At 44.1% G+C, this 18,799-nt stretch overlaps 1 protein-coding gene across 3 annotated transcripts in view; it reads left to right on the top strand.

The window, feature by feature from the left end:
* KDM7A (lysine demethylase 7A) overlaps positions 1–18,799 on the top strand; it is a gene marked incomplete at its 5' end in the record, with an annotated part of 160,877 nt that overhangs the window by 6,512 nt on the left and 135,566 nt on the right. For all 3 annotated transcript variants that reach the window (XM_079930970.1, XM_079930971.1, XM_079930973.1), the window contains one exon: positions 62–245. In XM_079930970.1, the coding sequence (XP_079787096.1) occupies positions 62–245 (184 nt within the window). The remainder of the gene's footprint in view (positions 1–61; positions 246–18,799) is intronic.

Here is an 18,799-nt window from a genome sequence, read left to right as displayed (position 1 = left end):
TTACAGAGCAATTCAGGTAGGATTATTTTTTTTATTTTTATTTTTATTTTTCTGTACGCAGGCCTCTCACTGTTGTGGTCTCTCCCGTTGCGGAGCACAGGCTCCGGACGCGCAGGCCCAGCGGCCATGGCTCACGGGCCCAGCCGCTCCACGGCATGTGGGATCTTCCCGGACCAGGGCACGAACCTGTGTGCCCTGCATCGGCAGGCGGACTCTCAACCACTGCGCCACCAGGGAAGCCCCAGGTAGGATTATTGATGTCACAGTACCTTCAGTAATGAAAGTTTGGGTCACCTTGTCAGGCAAGAACCAGCTGAGATTCTTGCTGAAGACAAAGGGGATATGGAATTGGTAGAGGAGAAGGAAGTTTTAAATACCAGCTACATCATGTGACAAGTTACACAAATGAGGACTGTAGTAGTTATAAGTATTTCTTCTTACTTTAATGTGAATGTATTTGAATATCTAATTTTTTTTGTTTGTTTGACATTTATTTGTTTGTTTGTTTTTTAAATTTTTGGCCTCGCCACAGGGCTTGTGGGATCTTAGTTCCCCAATGAGGGATCAAACCCATGCCCTCAGCAATGAAAGTGAGGAGTCCTACCCACTGGACCACCAGGGAATTCCCTATTCCCCTTTCTTAAGGGAGAAAAAGGGACTTCCCTGGTGGCGCAGTGGTTGGGACTCTGTGCTCCCAACGTAGGGGGCCCGGGTTTGCTCCCTGGTCAGGGAACTAGATCCCACATGCATGCTGCAACTAAGAGTTCACATGCCATAACTAAGGACCCTGCCTGCCACAACCAAGACCTGGTGCAACCAAATAAATAAGTAAATAAATATTAAAAAAAAAAAAAAAAAAGAAAAAGACGAAGGTGGTAAATCCAGGATGAACAAAACTATTAAGAAGTATAACCTTAAAGGTAGCTCCTCTCCAAAAATAGAAATCATGACAAGCAGAACTGCATTACTTTAACTTAGACTGTGTAATTTTTTTATTTCCTTTTTTCCCTCTTATTCCCTTACCATCTAAGTGAGATGTGCTAATAAGGCAACTTTATATTTAAGTATTGAAGTTATAGGATCTCAGAGAGGGAATGAGCTAGAAGAGGAATGAACATCACCCAGAGATGGGTAAAGAGACTATGTGCTTTGTACTCTCCTTTGGAAAGAGGGCTAATGTGTTTTGGTTGTATAAAAGATCACTGTATCACGTTAGGTGAATGCATGATTTTGCTATTGTGTTTATTTGGAGGTTAAATGTGATTCAAAGAAGTATGTATGGATGTGAAGTTGACAAGGGATGGACTGTGGTGGTTTGTATTGTGTCAAATAGGCTCAATTGGAACTACATTTCCCAGAATCCCTGTACCTGTAGAGCTAGCCCAAAGAGGAATTTACATGAGGTTTGAAAGGCAGGAATGAAGCACCAGACATTACTCTCTGAAGGTCACCATAGTCAGATAGATGCAATGACAGACACAGAGAAGTGCTGGTCGGTTCTGTCTTGTCCTTGCCTCTTCCACCCCTTTCAGCTCTTCTACCTAACTGCTGATCCTGTTGGCCTCAGGTCCACCACTAGTCACTGGGCAGCAACTCAGAGAAGCAGCAGCCACTCAGAGCCATGGCTTGCCCCATTGATGTCCCCAAGAACTTTCCCTCTGCACTTCCCCTTTGGTGGTTGGATGTGCTTGGGTTTCAGATTGACTGATAGGTGACGTTATCTATGATCTTCCAGCTTCCCTCCTGGACCTTCACTTCCCCAAATGTAAGGTCTCATTCCACTGTAAATTCCTTACATATTAACCCAGCAGTTGGCAAACTACATACGGCTCATGGCTCAAATCCAGCCTGCCACCTGTTTTTGTAAATAAAGTTTAATTGGAACACAGACACACCTGTTCATTTACATATTATCTATGGCTGCTCAATGACCAGGTTGTGTAGGTGTGACAGAAACTACGTGGCTCCTGGAGCCTAGAATATTTATTATCGGGCACAGGAAAACATTTGCACCCTTCCTCCACTCATGCCAGGTGTGCTTCTCTGATTGGAACCTGACTGATACACAGGGCCAACCCAGACATCACTAGGGCACTTTAGAGTTCACTAGGAGAACTCTAAAGTTCAACTGAGGAGAACTCTAAAGTTACAGGGAAAGGGCATGGATGCAGGGAGAGCTGAAGAATTAGGAAGCTACTGCACTCTACCATATATACTGGTTTAAATCGAAAGTCTATTTAATTTTTTTGAATTTAAAGAAGAAAGTGAAACAGAAGAAATTGTTCAACTTAAGATAAATGTTTCTTCACTGCAAGAGATGTTAATTCCTAAAATAATCTTCTAAGCCTAAAAAAAATTATGAATTATGATAACCATTAGAGGTTGAATTCACTAGTTTTTGAAATCACATTTCAGTTTTAAATAGAATTGATTTACTCCAAACTAGAAGAGATCAAGTGATTAATACTGTTTCGTTGCCTTCCTTTTCCCCTCTCCTCACTCCCAGTTTTTGTGTATACTGCTTTTCCCTTTAGTCCTGTTTCTCTCTTTAAGTGGATTCAGTGCCTATCATCTATTCCACTATGTGATGTCCCTATTCTAGAATTCTTTATTTTGACTCATCTCTTGGATAGATTTTATCATCAATACTTTTTTTTTTTTTAAGAAGTGACTATAGTTTCTGAATTATTTCATGTTTGAGAGTGTCGGCCTGTTGCTTCTATGATTGAATGTGACATTCTTAGGTCACACTTTTTCCTCTCAGTTCTTTTTAGATCAACTCTGTGTCCTTTGGCATTGAATGTTGCTGTAAGGGGAGTCTGAGACCAGCTTGATTTTTTCCCTCCTTTAGAAGTGATCTGTTTTTAATTTTTCCTTCTACCAGAACGTTTGAACAATTTTTTTCTTGTTTTTGACTGTGCTGCTCGGCTTTTGGGATCTTAGTTCTCCAACCAGGGATCGAACCCTGGCCCTGGACAGTAAGACTGTGGAGTCCTAACCACTGGACCACCAGGGAATTCCCTGAACAATTTTTTTCCTTTAAATCTTGACACTCAGAATCTTAAACAGGTATGTCAATGTTGGTTATACTAAAACAAAATTTCCTGACATATACATGATCTTTTCAATATTCATATTTAAGTTTTCATTCAAGTCAGAGAAATGTATATTTATAAATTTATAATAAATCTATATTATATCTCTGAATAATTTTAAGTTCCTTTCGTTGAGATCTGTACACAAGGGACATCAATTGTCCTTAAGTTAGAACATCTTTGATTTCTATATCTATCACATTCTTTCTAATTGCTTCAATCTCTGTGTCTTTTCCCTCGACTTCTTTTATCTTAAGTCTCTCCTCCATGCTGTTAATTTGATTTTCAGCCATGATTATTTTTTTCTTTTCTAATTTATTTATTATATCTATAATCATAGTATTTTCAATTTATTTCCTTAGCTCTGCAACCTCCCTTTTCATCTCATTCTGTTACTGTACTGTCTCATTTTTCAGTTTTTGTTTTATTAACTTAAAACCATATTACATTATTCTAAACTGCAAAATACTTGCAGAGAATCTGTCTCTCTTATTTGGTTTCTAGCCTCCAGGACTGTGAGACAATACATTTCTGTTGTCTAAGCCTCCCAGTTTGTGGTGCTTTGCTGTGGCAGCCCTAGCAAACCAATACACTGGGCCACCTTACTTAACATTCCGGCCAGACCCCAGGACTCTCTCTCCCTCTTCTCTGCTTTATTTTTCTTCCTTGCAACTTATCCTCTTCTAATATATGGTATACTTTCCTTATTTATATTATTGCCTGCTCCCCCACTAGAATGAGGGCAGGAATTTTTGCTTTGGTTCGCTGATTTATTTCTAGGGCCTAGCACGTAATAGAAGCTCAATAAATGGCTGTTGAGTGAATAAATACAACCACATCTGATGCCCTAACCTATGCTCAGGATGACCCAGTGTTAAGCCTCTTGAGAACTAATAGAATCACGTTGATTATTGCTTTGTGATTTGGGGGAAAATGTCTTTGGATTCATTCATCTACTTAGAAAATATTTATTGAGCTACTACATGCCAGGCACTACTCTCAAGTGTTAAGAGTACAGTAGTAAACAAAAACAAGAGGGAGAAAAAGACAATAAACAAATAGCTTATATACTATCAGGCAGTGCATAGGTGCTGTGAAAACTAGTTAAGCAGGGTGCATCCTCCAGATGACTACTGCTGTGGAAAAAAACCACCCTGAAACTCCGTGGCCTAAAACAACAATTTTGTATTCTCTCTCATGGTTCTTTGGTGGACTGGGCCCATACGGGTGGGTCTTGCTGGGGGTCTCACAAGTGATGCAACCAGATGCCGGCCGGGCCTCGAGTCATCCGAAGGACCAGCTGGGTCGGACATCGAGGTGCCTCACACGTTTGGCTGCCGTGGATGTTGACCTCTGGCTAGGAGCTCGGGAGGCTGCTGACCAGCACATCTGCCTGTGGCCTACCCACAAGCTTCTCAGCCTGGCAGCTGGGCTCTGGAAGGAGCGCTCCAAGGGTAAGTGTTCCACGAAGCAGGAAGCAGAGGCTGCTGGAGCTGTGAAGTGCCTGGGACTGGCTCAGCGTCACTTCTGTCGTATTCTGTTGGTTAGAGCAGCGACAGGGACCCCAGATTCCAGGGGCCAGAGAAAGAACACGTGGCGTAGGAGAGATTGCTGCGGCACCTTTGGAAAACACAGTCCGTACGGCAAGGGGATAGTAAAGGATGGGCGGGCAGGGAAGGGAGGTGCTCTTTGTAGGGACGGCCTCCCTGATCAGCCTCCTTGGAGCACAGGCCTGCGGGGAGTGACGATATCTGGGGAAGAGTGTTATAGGTTGAGGGTGGCAAGTACAAAGGCCCTGAGGCCAGGCCTTAGGCATGGTGCTTGGCATGGTGAGGAACAGCTGAGGTGCGATGGGAAAGGAGCTGTGAGACCAGCACTTACAAGACTCAAGCAATGTCTTATCTGTAGGCCCCAATAGTTCACAGAAACCTGAAGGCTTTTAAAACTTTGGGGGCTTTGCTGCAGCCCCTGGTGATGACTCCACCTATGCCTGCCCTGTGTTGCTTGCCTTTCCCATCCTGAACCCACTGGTGCTCTCGCCAGCACGTTGTCCCTTTTCTCCTTGATCTCCATCAACCCATGAGACCTTGTCATTAAGTCACCCTCTTCGGCCCAGAAGCCAGGTGCCAACCAGGTTGCCTGTGTTGCTATGTTTGCTGCTATGAGACAGGTTCGGGGCCACAGAGCAAATTCTACATGTCTGTGTCATAGCCCTGCTGTCACAGTTTTTATACTTCTCAAGTTGGCCCATTGGGGTCCCAGCCCAGAAACAGGGAAATGGCTCAGAGCCAAAGGGGCCCAGGTGCCCTTTGCTGGGACTGCAACCTGCCCTGTTCCCTGCCTAGCTCTAGCCCAGCCCCTTCTGGGGTTGGAACTCTCTGACCCAACCCACTGGCTGGCTGAACCCTTCTCTACACCATCGGATTATCTGGAACCATGACGGACCCCAGCCGGGCTCTGGACTCTTCTGGCTTCCCCACTGAGGGGCTGTCTGTCTGATTTGCCACCTGAAGACGAGCAGCTGGGAGAGAGGTGGCAGGGTGGATAAGGGTGCCAATTCGGGAGTCTGCCTGATTGGGTTTAGATCTGGCTCTGCCTTGCATTGACAGGGTTACCTTGGGCAAGTAGTTCAACCTCCCCGTCCTTTTGATCCTTCAATAGAGGGCCTTTACTACATCTTTAAAATATTAGAAATAGGGGGCTTGCCTGGTGGCGCAGTGGTTGAGTCCAGTTGCCGATGCAGGGGACGCGGGTTCATGCCCCAGTCCGGGAAGATCCCACATGCCGCTGAGCGGCTGGGCCCGTGAGCCATGGCCGCTGAGCCTGCACGTCCGGAGCCTGTGCTCCACAACGGGAGAGGCCACAACAGTGAGAGGCCCGCGTACCGCAAAAAAAAAAAAAACACCAAACGTATTAGAAATAGGTCTTAAGAATGATCCGCCATCTAGTTATTTTCCATAGCCAGACAACTCGTAGATCTCCATCAGCCTGCTGAACTGTTCCTTTTTCAGAGACTTGTTCATATACCATCCAGAAGTGTCCGGGTTTCCTTCTAACCGTTGTGGCTTGCAGGATCAAAGTAACAACCTGAATTTGATACAAGTTCAATGTCTTTTCCTTTAAGAATTAACTCCTCTTTCTGGGCTTGAGACACTGAACAAGCAACGCCTGGTTCAAATACTTTCAAACGCTGCTGATATATTTCTCATACAAGAAATTCCAGATTTCAACCAGAGACCTGTCCTCTTGAATGACAACGGTGATGGGGAAGCACACAGATCTCATCTTGGAACGGAAGCCGGGGTAACACCCTCCATTACATTCTGTACGTGACAACCGACAGTGCAAACCACAGCCAGTTCCTTCCTATTTCCCCACCATTTGTCCACCCAGAGCCTCTTCTTTTTCCTTCCAAGGAGACTGAGTTTGACCCTGATGTGATTCAAATCCCTCTGCAGCCTCCTGTGGGGCCCTTCGTGACACCTGTGCATCCCTCTGAGTGATGTCTACATTTTCTGGACCGTCGACTGCCTGATTGCTTTCATTCTCACAGCAGATGCAGCAAAGAGAGACCCTGTCCCTGTGCTCTTGTTTCTACAGCAGTAAAGTCGGCTGTAGAACTGACCTCATAAGTTCACTGGGAGAATTCATTGAGTTCGCGCACACATATCAATATTAAGGTCTTGGAAGGATGCCCGGCACATTGTTGGTGCTAAGTGTTGGCTCTAATTATTTTACTATATTAGAGTCTGTGACTTCTTGAATGAAGCTCTAGACCTTTCTGTGCTGCTCCCCAGAGCCAGGCCCTGTAGCTGGACCCCATCTCGAGGCCCCACATGCACTGGGCCTCTCAAGTTACGTTCCCCTCCTACTAGCCTGATAACCCATCATGCCCCCAACCTGGCCTACTCAGAGCACCAAGGAGGCAGGGTGTAGAGTCCATCTTGTGACAGAATTCAGCCAGAATCCATTTGAATTTCCAGAGGCTAAACCACAGAACCCAAAGTGGACACTGGAGCCCTTGGAGACAAAGCAGAAGCTTTTGGTGACAGGCAAACCTCAGGAACTGCCACACAAGACGGAGCTTTGGTTGATTAGCTGGGGGTGCTGGACAGGAAGGGGGCAACACGGTTGGAGGAGATGCTGAGACCTGGCTTCCGGCTCAAGCCTTTACTTAGATTGCGTCTCCTGGCATGCGGTGTCCGGGGGTGCTCTTGGATAAGTAGGGGAGACAAAGTCCCTCACGCCCCAGTGGCGATGAGCAGACACTGGAGCTTTGTCGTCATTTGGGGAACGCTGGTCTGCTGAGTCAGCCTGATCACAAAAGGGTAAAGAATCAAGGAACTTTTTTTTTTTTTTTTTGGCTGTGTTGAGTCTTCGCTGCTGCGTGCGGGCTTTCTCTAGTTGCATCGAGCGGGGGCTACTCTTTGTTGCGGTGTGTGGGCTTCTCTGGCTTCTCTTGTTGCGGAGCACGGGCCCTAGGCACACAGGTTTCAGTAGTTGTGGCACGCAGGCTTCAGTAGTTGTGTCTTGTGGGCTCTAGAGCACAGGCTCAGTAGTTGTGGCGCATGGGCTTAATTGCTCCGTGGCATGTGGGATATTCCCAGACCAGGGATTGAACCCGTGTCCCCTGCATTGGCAGGCGGATTCTTATCCACTGCGCCACCAGGGAAGTCCAATCAAGGAACTTTTGAAGGTTAGAAACAGGCCCTGCTTTCTGTGTTACTTTTTCTTTTCTTTTTAAATTATTTTTTGTTGTGGTAAAAAAAAAAAACCCAAACACATAACATAAAATTGATCATCTTAACCAGTTTTAAGCGTGCAGTCCAGCGGTGTTGAATATATGCACATTGTTGTGCAACCAGTCTTCAGACTTTTTGCAAAACTAAAAGTCTATACTTGTTAAACTCTGCTTCCCGCCGCCCCGCCTCCCCCCGCCCCTGGTAAGCACCATTCTGCCTTCTGTTTCTCTGAATTTGACGACCCTAGGTACCTCATGTAAGGGGATCACACAGGACTGGTTTCTGTGCTACTTTTGAAAACCTGGATTTTGGAACCTTTATGACAGCCGTCAACATACACGCCATCTTCCCACCTCTTCTTCTCAGTCTCCCCCTGTGCTCAGCCCACAGGTACTGCTGTTCTCCCCACTCAGTCCTTGGCCAGTGCATGGCCCCTCACACTTTTTCTGGGTGGGCTTCCCCAGCCTTGGCTCCAACCAGCCTCAAATAGCTGACGGCTGCTCCCCCGTCTGGAGTCTTTATCCTCCCTGGGCCCGACCTTCAGGTCTCAGCATTTTGACGAAACGTCAGGGAGATGCTTGCATAGGTGGTCCAGGAACCATATTTTAAGCACTACTGCTGCGTCATAACGACCGATTTCCTTGTCTGTCTCCCCAACTACTGTCAGCTCAACTACTGTCAGCTCTGTCCCTCCTGACAGCCCAGCCTTGCAGACATCAGATTGAGTGAACGAAGGAGGAAATCCTAAAACACAGCTCAGTAGAAAAGTGAGACCAAGAGAAAGCTCTCAAGGTGGAGACGGTACATTGAACACATGCATCTTTTCCCTAATGAAACTCCACTCAAACTACAGCAGAGGGATTTAAGCGATAATATACAAACCCAGGAGGAGGGTGAAGTGGCAGAGCTGAAAGGCGGAGTCACAGGGGGCCGGTGGGAAAGCGAGAAGCCATGGAATCCCTAGAGTGTACAGGAGCATCAGCCCCAGTCCCTCTGGAAGTGGGAGTGAAGGCGAGGGAGGGATCATGGGAGCCATCCTAGGGGCTCCCCACCATCCCGTGTGAGCTTACCAGCACTCAGGATGCAGCCCACTTACCCAGCCATCTTCCTGCCAGGGGCCCAGTCTCTTGTCCACACAAGTGCCCTAATTCTGGTGAGTGCTGAGTTTTCCAAACTACACACTCTCCCCCAGCGGGGCTCTGAACACTTTCTGAGCTGAAGACTCTTTTTGGAGCATCTCATCGTGGGAGCCTTCATCCAGAAACGGCAGTACTGCCCTTACCTTATTCAGCTAGACTTGTGCTTAAAACTCAGCGTTTCAAAACTCAACAATTTTTGTGTTAGGTATACAGATTTAGGTGACGAACTATTTTAAAGGTTAAAAAAAAAAAGATTAATGCAAAAATCAGCCAAGTGGTTACCTCTTTGGGGAAGGAATATGATGGAGGAGAACACAGCAAGGGCTCTGTAGGACATTGAATTGTGTCCCCCCAAAATATGTTCAAGTCCTCACCCCCATTGCCTGTGAATGTGACTTTATTTGGAAAGAGCATCTTTGCAGACTTAATCAAGTTAAGATGGGTCATACTGACTGGATTAGAGTGGGTCCTAATCCGATGACTGGTGTCTTTATAAGAGAAAGTAGAGGGAAGAAGGCCAGTGACCATGGAAGCAGAGATTGGAGTGCTGCAGCTACAAGCCAAGGATTGCTGGGAGCCACCAGAAGCAGGAAAAGGCACAGACTTTCCTCAGGAGCCTTCAGACACCTTGACTGCAGACTTCTAGCCCCCAGAACTGTGAGAGAATAAACTTCCCTTGTTTTAAGCCACTCAGTTTGTGATCATGTGTTACGGCAGCCATGGGAAACTAACACAAGCCCCAAAGCTTTACTAATGTTATATTTCTTAACCTGGGTTATGAGTACTAGGGGATTGGCTTTAGTATTGTTTTTAAACTATACATATGTGATTTCACATTAACAACATTACAAATAAATAACAGCAGAAAAGGAACACCCAGCGAGGGTCCGGGCCTTGAAGATGTGTTCAGATCGGGCCCATTTGGCTGTGGGTTTGCTGTGCATGCCAAGATCGGGGCAGGTCTGTGGGATGCGTGCTGGAGGGGGCTCTCTGGGGCTGAGCTTGAACATCGTAGATCATGGGATACAGCAGATGGCAGAGGGGTGGTGGAAGCTTCTTGTCTTACATGTGAGCACCGTCCCAGGAGGTGCCGTGTCAACAGGAAGACGAGATGCCCCTCCTTCCCGGGTGCAGCAGGCTGTCCGCCTTACAGGAGGGCCGCGGACTGGATAGCTGAAGTGGGAAGGGTCCCTCCGGAGGCTCTGTGGGGGTCTGCTGACCTGCAGCATCTGTCTGGGAGGCAGCCCGAGGTCTTCCTTCTTCGCCCTGATGGGGGACGCTTGGCGCATAGCATCCCCCTCAGTGGGAGCCCTGTCCGTCGCAAAGTGGGCAAGGTCTGAGCAGCCCCACCATCTCCAAGATGCTTATTACAACCCGGGCCCACACTTGGCTTTCTGTTGATGGCCCTGTGGAACTTCCAAGAGAAAGGCGTCATCAAGGGCCAGAAGAGCCCCTTCAAGAAACTGAAATAGAGGAGCCACCGGGGGAGAAGCAGCCTCCACCCACCCCCGGTGTCATGGGACTTCCTCCGCAGGCCTCCTGCAAAATGCTGTTGCCTTCGTGAGCACTGCCCCCTGGAGCAACTTTCCTCTTCCCTTTGCTCAGCCAGAGGAATCAGGGCCGTGGGCTTTCTTGGTGATTTTTTTTTCTCTGCTTGGTTCCCTGCCCTGTAGTTAAGAGGAAATAACAGCCATCCCAGGAATTCTCAATAAATGTATATTATTTAGCTGAAAAAAAAATTGTTAAAGGATGAGAAAGTGAATAGTGAACACCTTATAAACTGTCCTAGACAAATAGATGCTGGTTCTGAGTGTAAAAGTGCACTTTGAAAAGTGGGGAAGGATGGGAAAAAGTCACTTTATACCTCCCTTAAAACTGTGTTAAGTTCTGTTTAATGGCTATTCTGGGAAAGGGATATAATTCCTTTAAAAGCTGGACTGCCCTGCAGCTGAAGCCAAGTTGTAAAACTGTTTGGGACGTAGTAGGAAGGTTAGTAAAGAGACCAATCCTAAGGTCATTTCTAACGATTGACGGGAGGGGTGTTTGGAATGGTTTAAATGCTGGCTGTCAAGAAAACCAGTGATTGGAAAAACAACATCACGGGGCTTTTTATATGGCCCACTGGTATCATGAGGCAATGTGATTATTTTCCTGACTTTCTGTTATCACAGGAAAAGGAAGAAGCAAGGGAATCAGAGGAGTGATCAGATGCCTAATTACCAGTGCTTCTCTCAGATAAATTATAAACAGGCAGTTAAAATATTCTCCTGCTACAGCAAAGAAACAAAGCAGCCTTTAAACACTTTGGATGTCAACATGCCCTAATTTCAAAAGCACTAGAGCTATGTATAACCCCAAAGATAATCTCTTTCTCCAAGGAATGAGTAAGCAGTGTTTAAAAAAAAAAAACAACCCTGACTCGCCATTCCTGGGCCTGTGGCAGACATCATTAATCAATCAAGGCAGATTATTTTTTCCATGCAACCTAAATGCTGCCCCAGAATTCTTCTCAACAATGTGTGCCTGACAGCTACTATAAATAGATCAGAATTGGATTGTGAGCTGAGCCAACCAAAGAGGCATCTAATATGATGGTTAAAAGTATAATCTTTGGAGCCAAATATCAGCTCAGCTAATGAAGCTTTCAGATAAATTTCTTTACCTTCAAAATGCAGATAGTAATAATACCTATCTCATTGGATTGTTGTAAGGATTAAATTAATCACCACACCTAAAGAGCTTAGAACAGGACAAATAGCAAATACTTGAAAAATATTATTTTTATTTTTCCAGAATGAAAAGTTAAAAAAGATTATTTACTATTTAACCCTGGAGGAAGAACTAGATTAGGATTTAGTAGGAATCTATAAGTTGAGGGTTTATTCAACAAAGATATATTTAGCAACTATTATATGCCAGATTGTGTATAAAATGTTGGAAATTCTGTGGCTAGCAACACAAGTAAGGTGGGACTTCCCTGGTGGCGCAGTGGTTGAGACTCCGCCTGCCAATGCAGGGGACACGGGTTTGAGCCCTGGTCCGGGAAGATCCCACATGCCGCAGAGCAAATAAGCCCATGTACCACAACTACTGAGCCTGTGCTCTAGAGCCCACGAGCCACAATTACTGAGACTGCGTGCTGCAACTACTGAAGCCCGCGAGCCTAAAGCCTGTGCTCCACAAAAAGAGAAGCCACCACAGTGAGAAGCCCGCGCACCGCAACAAAGAGTAGCCCCCGCTCGCCACAACCAGAGAAAGCCCGCATGCAGCAACGAAGACCCAACGCAGCCAAAAAAAAAAAAAGACAAGGCACCAATTTTACCTAGGTGATATAAATCAATCTTCCTCAAAATTGTCATCCTTTGAAATGTAGTGATATACTGACGAGCTATCGGTTTATATTCAATTGTTTTACATCAAAATTCTATTTAATAGAAAAAGAATAATTGAGAAGCTAAGTGGACAATTAAATATGGAAGCTACTCAACCTCATTAATAGGTAGAGAAACAAATTAATACAATAATGAGAATGGTGAGGAAGATGAGAGAGCTAGAAGATCTATTTAGGCATTCAACATCCAAATATAAGGAGTTCCAGGAAGAGAAAATCATATATAAATTTATTTCTAGACCTGAAGGGCAAGTGTCTCTAGATGTAAAGATCCACTGAAGTGCATGGCAGAATGAGTGAAAAAGACCCTCACCAGAGCATATTATTATGACATTTCTGAATCCCATGGATAAAGAAGCAAACAAACAAACAAACAAATAGGATGGAGGGGGAGTGTTGGAAACTAGTTATATGCAAAGAAACAGGAGTCAAAGTGGCATTGGATTTTTTTTTTAATTGGGGTATAGTTGTGGCATTGGGTATTTTACCTATAATTTTATACCCAACCCATCTATCACTCAAGTGTGAAAGAAGAATAAAGATATTTTCAGACTTCAGTGACTTTAAAAATACACTTCTATTAAAGGAATATTTTTTTTAAAGGTAAAATCATGACTCTCACAAATATAAAATGAACGTATGTAAAATATCTTACCTCATTATTAATGAGGGAAACAGTAAGATGTTACAATCATTTTAAAGATGTCAAGGAAGCACAAATTTATATGGAAAAAAGGAATTTTGAAATGAATTTATAAACGGATATGAAACTGCCTTTTGTAGGGAGCCTTGTATGGGGTGGGGAGAGGGACTGTGGGTTATTTATTTGTATATCTCTAGATAAGAATTATTTTGCATTGCTATCAATTACCTACAATTTACAGAGTTGTGAAATAGCTCAAAGGCAATGAAATGCACAGAGCCCCCATAGAATCAAAATCAGAAAACTCAGAAAGGATGTGCTCTAAGCAATGCCTAGTTTTTCACCCAATCACAAAATTATCTGAGTACACTCTCAAGTGAATTTTATTAGGACACTAATAGACACTTCCTCCTTCATTACAAGGAGGAAATAAAAATTTTTTTAAAGTGAGGGAGGAGAGAGAGGGAGAGAGAGAGAGGTGGGATCCTCAACATAGGGACTAGGGTATCCATCACTGAGGTGTGAGCAAAGTCCTAGGACTAACAGCAGAGCATTAAGCCAGAGCCCAGTCAGCTTGGGTGCAGGAGGAAGGAGGCCTCCTGAGAGGCTCTGGGAAAGAAGAAATGGAGCTGATGTGCTTGACCATATGGAAAATATCATGGGAAGGCCTTTGGCAGAGATGTTAAAGCTTTTAGAGAACACTAATGATGAGTCATAGAACATAAAATGAATTAAAAAAACGAGGCCATCATTAACTTTAGGAATACTGAAGCCTGCCTGAGAACAGAGATAAATAATATTCACTTGGCTCAGCAGTGAATGATACTTGTATAGTCATTATAATGTAAATACCAACTATTTATTCTTCCAAAGTTGTGCTATGTTGGGATGATGGGGGAGGGGAAGTGATGGCTGTACATGAGAGAGTTAGGTACTCACCTACCAGAGTCGGTGGAGAATGTCTAAACATGATAAATTAAGAAACAACAGTAGAGAATTCCCTGGCAGTCCAGTGGTTAGGACTCAGTGCATTCACTGCCTTGGCCCGGGGTTCAATCCCTGGTCGTGGAACTAAGATCCTGCAAGCCATGTGGCGCGGCCAAAAAGGAAAACAAAACAAAAGAAATAGCAGTAGAAGCACAGTATTCTTAAACATGGAGATAAGTATCAGAGAAAATAGCTAGAAGAGTTGCCATTGGCTACCACAAGCAGATCCTGGTGGTGAGAAAGCTTAGGGCAGGGGACTGCTGATTTTGGTTTGGCTTCTGTGCTAATAAGCATAAGATGAGGTCATAGGGGTGGAGCTCTCGTGAATGGGATTAGTGCCCTTCCAAGAGTCACAAGGGAGCTTGCTTCCTGTGCTCTGCTCTTTGCCACATGAGGATGCAAGAAGTCAGTAATCTGCAACCTGGAAGAAGGCCCTCAGCAGAACATGACCAATGCTGGCACTCTGAGCTTAGACTTCCAGCCTCTAGAACTATGAGGAATAAACTGTTGTTTATAAGCCACCCAGTTTATGGTATTTTGTTATAGCAGCCTGAGCTAAGACAGGTCCTCACGACAGGATTAGTACCCTTTTGTAAGGAGAGAAAGAGACCCCTAGAACCCTCTCCACCATGTGAGGAGACAGTGAGAAGGTGACTGCCTCTGAGCCAAGAAGGGAACTCTCACCAGAGCCCGACCAGGCCAGCACCTTCATCTTGGACTCTGGCCTCCAGAGCTGTGAGAAAACAAATATCTGTCGTTTAAGCCACACAGTCTATGGTATTTTGTTATGGCAGCCCACGCAGACTAATACACGATATGAAGGCACAAGGAGAAGACAGCTATCTACAATCTAAGGGAAGAGGCCTCAAAAGAAACTAACCCTGCTCACACCTTCACCTCAAATGTCTAGTCACCAGAAGTATGAAACATTTCTGTCATGTAAGCCACATCATTAGGGCAGCCCTAGCAAACATACAAGTATCATTCACCATTGTTTGCACTTCCTTAAATGAAGCACAGCTCTCACACAGGAAAAAGAGTTCAAATGGGGCAAAGTTCAAACTCTCTTGTGCTTTCCTGTAGTTAGGACAAAACCAGATGGCAGCTGGAGGTCACCCACCTGAGAGAGAGCAGAAAGTGGAGGGGGGACCAGAGCATGGGAGCCACTGGGGCTATACTTGTCTTATACTTTGGAATTTGACCAAGGGGAATAGAATTTGCTTTTTAATAACTATTTCCTTTTGTTCTCCCGTGATATTAATAGAGCTATGTTTTGTAACTAGGACACAAGGTGAAAAAGTTATATGCAATAATTGAAAATAAGTTTTTCCTATGAGGGTCAAACTAGGAATAATTAACTTTTTTTTATAACATTTTTATTGGAGTATAATTGCTTTACAATGGCGTGTTAGTTTCTGCTTTATAACAAAGTGAATCAGTTATACATATACATATGTTCCCATATCTCTTCCCTCTTGCGTCTCCCTCCCTCCCACCCTCCCTATCCCACCCCTCTAGGTGGTCACAAACCACCTAGCTTATCTCCCTGTGCTATGCGGCTACTTCCCACTAGCTAGCTATTTTACGTTTGGTAGTGTATATATGTCCATGCCACTCTCTCACTTTGTCACAGCTTACCCTTCCCCCTCCCCATATCCTCAAGTCTATGCTCTAGTAGGTCTGTGTCTTCATTCCCATCTTACCCCTAGGTTCTTCATGACCTTTTTTTTTTTTCCCTTAGATTCCATATACATGTGTTAGCATACAGCATTTGTTTTTCTCTTTCTGACTTACTTCACTCTGTATGACAGACTCTAGGTCCATCCACCTCATTACAAATAACTCAGTTTCATTTCTTTTTATGGCTGAGTAATGTTCCATTGTATATATGTGCCACATCTTCTTTATCTATTCATCTGTTGATGGACACTTAGGTTGCTTCCATGTCCTGGCTATTGTAAATAGAGCTGCAATGAACATTTTGGTACATGACTCTTTTTTTTTTTTTTTTTTTGCGGTACGCGGGCCTCTCACTGTTGTGGCCTCTCCTGTTGCGGAGCACAGGCTCCGGACGCGCAGGCTCAGCGGCCATAGCTCACGGGCCTAGCCCCTCCGCGGCATGTGGGATCTTCCCGGACCGGGGCGCGAACCCGTGTCTCCTGCATCGGCAGGCGGACTCTCAACCACTGCGCCACCAGGGAAGCCCATGACTCTTTTTGAATTATGGTTTTCTCAGGGTATATGCCCAGTAGTGGGATTGCTGGGTCGTATGGTAGTTCTATTTGTAGTTTTTTAAGGAACCACCATACTGTTCTCCATAGTGGCTGTATCAATTTACATTCCCACCAACAGTGCAAGAGGGTTCCCTTTTCTCCACACCCTCTCCAGCATTTATTGTTTCTAGATTTTTTGATGATGGACATTCTGACCAGTGTAAGATGATATCTCATTGTAGTTTTGATTTGCATTTCTCTAATGATTACTGATGTTGAGCATTCTTTCATGTGTTTGTTGGCAATCTGTATATCTTCTTTGCAGAAATGTCTATTTAGGTCTTCTGCCCATTTTTGGATTGGGTTGTTTGTTTTTTTGTTATTGAGCTGCATGAGCTGCTTATAAATTTTGGAGATTAATCCTTTGTCAATTGCTTCATTTGCAAATATTTTCTCCCATTTCGTCTTGTTTATGGTTTCCTTTGCTGTGCAAAAGCTTTTAAGTTCCATTAGGTCCCATTTGTTTATTTTTGTTTTTATTTCCATTTCTCTAGGAGGTGGGTCAAAAAGGATCTTGCTGTGATTTATGTCATTGAGTGTTCTGCCTATGTTTTCCTCTAAGAGTTTGATAGTTTCTGGCCTTACATTTAGGTCTTTAATCCATTTTGAGTTTATTTTTGTGTATGATGTTAGGGAGTGTTCTAATTTCATACTTTTACATGTAGCTGTCCAGTTTCCCCAGCACCACTTATTGAAGAGGCTGTCTTTTCTCCACTGTATATTCTTGCCTCCTTTATCAAAGGTAAGGTGACCATATGTGCGTGGGTTTATCTCTGGGCTTTCTATCCTGTTCCATTGATCTATATTTATGTTTTTGTGCCAGTACCATACTGTCTTGATTACTGTAGCTTTGTAGTATAGTCTGAAGTCAGGGAGCCTGATTCCTCCAGCTCCATTTTTCGTTCTCAAGATTGCTTTGGCTATTCGGGGTCTTTTGTGTTTCCATACAAATTGTGAAATTTTTTGTTCTAGTTCTGTGAAAAATGCCAGTGGTAGTTTGATAGGGATTGCATTGAATCTGTAGATTGCTTTGGGTAGTAGAGTCATTTTCACAATGTTGATTCTTCCAATCCAAGAACATGGTATATCTCTCCCTCTATTTGTATAGAATAATCAACATTTGAGAGACAAGATCAGCAGTCTGTAGTCTGAGGGCATAGACAGAAGGCTTCTGAATGGTATTGTAGGAGGAGCTGTGGCTTTGGCTTGGACAAATGTGAACACAACTTTTTCCTTTTCCAATTAAGAGCTGTGAGACCCTTAACTGGGGCAATTTGTGTAACTTCTTTGGACCACACTTTCCTCCTCTGTAAAATGGGCAGAATACTACCTGCCTTGTAGAGATACTGGAAAGATTAGAGCCGTTGTACTTAAGCCCTGGGTACAATGCCTGGACACAACAAATGGTACTATTATGACTGTTGCTATTTTTTGGGAACACCCAATAAAGGTGATGGAAGTACAGTGAAGGGACACACAGTAAAGATAAAAGAAAGCTACGTTTTACTTAGTCAAAATCATAGAGACAAAAAGTAGAATGGTGGTTGCCAGGGGCTGGGTGAAGGGTGAAATGGGGAGTTATTGTTCAATGGGTATAATTAAAGTTTTGTAAGATGAAGAGAGGTCTGGAGATGGATGGTGTTGATGGTTACATAAAAATACGAATGTACTTAATACCATGAACTATATATTTAAAAATGATTAAGGGAATTCCCTGGTGGTCCAGTGGTTAGGGCTCCATACTTCCACTGCTGGGGGCCTGGGTTCGATCACTGGTTGGGGAACTAAGATCCCACAAGCTGCACGATGCAGCCAAAAAAAAAAAAAGAAAGAAAGATAATAAATTGTATGTTACGTGTATTTTACCACAAGAAGAAAAAAATTGGAAAAGAAATAACTTACTCCACAGTACAGCACACTTGATGAAAACACAGGGGAATTGGGGGGAAAAAATTAGCCATAAAGAAATTTAAAAATTTGACCAATAAACAAAAATTCTACTGGGCCAAAATCACTCTAAACAAAGACAAAGAACAAGCTAGGAGAAATATTTTCAATTCTATCCAACAGAGCTCATTTTCTTGCTGAAGAAGTCCATATGTTAGGAGAATGGCCTGCCAGAAGGCCAGAAAGAGGAGTTCAGAGACCATAAATTCTAGTTTCTCCAGGAACTTCCAGAGGCACCCATGGTGGGGCAGGTAGTTGGGGCAGACAGTTCTTCAGGCTTCATGATGTCCCAGCTCAAATATCCCTCTACAGTCTCCATATCACTTTTCTCTGAATTTTATGCTAAAACCTCTTTGGACACATATTAGGTGCCAATAAATTATTGAATTATTGAATTATTTCACATATTGCAGTATTTTCGTTTCCTAGGGCTGCTGTAACAAAGGACACAACCTGGCTTAAAACAATGGAAATTTTACAGTTAGAGGCTAGAAGTTCAAAATCAAGCTGTCAGAAGGACCATGCTCCCTCTGAATGCTCTGTCAGAGGACACTTCCCTGCCCCTTCCTAGCTTCTGGTGGC

The sequence above is a fragment of the Stenella coeruleoalba genome (assembly GCF_951394435.1).
Source record: "Stenella coeruleoalba genome assembly, chromosome: 9".
Taxonomy (NCBI): Eukaryota; Metazoa; Chordata; class Mammalia; order Artiodactyla; family Delphinidae; genus Stenella; species Stenella coeruleoalba.
The sequence above is the reverse complement of the archived record's forward strand: the minus strand, read 5'-3'. Positions and strand labels throughout refer to the sequence as shown.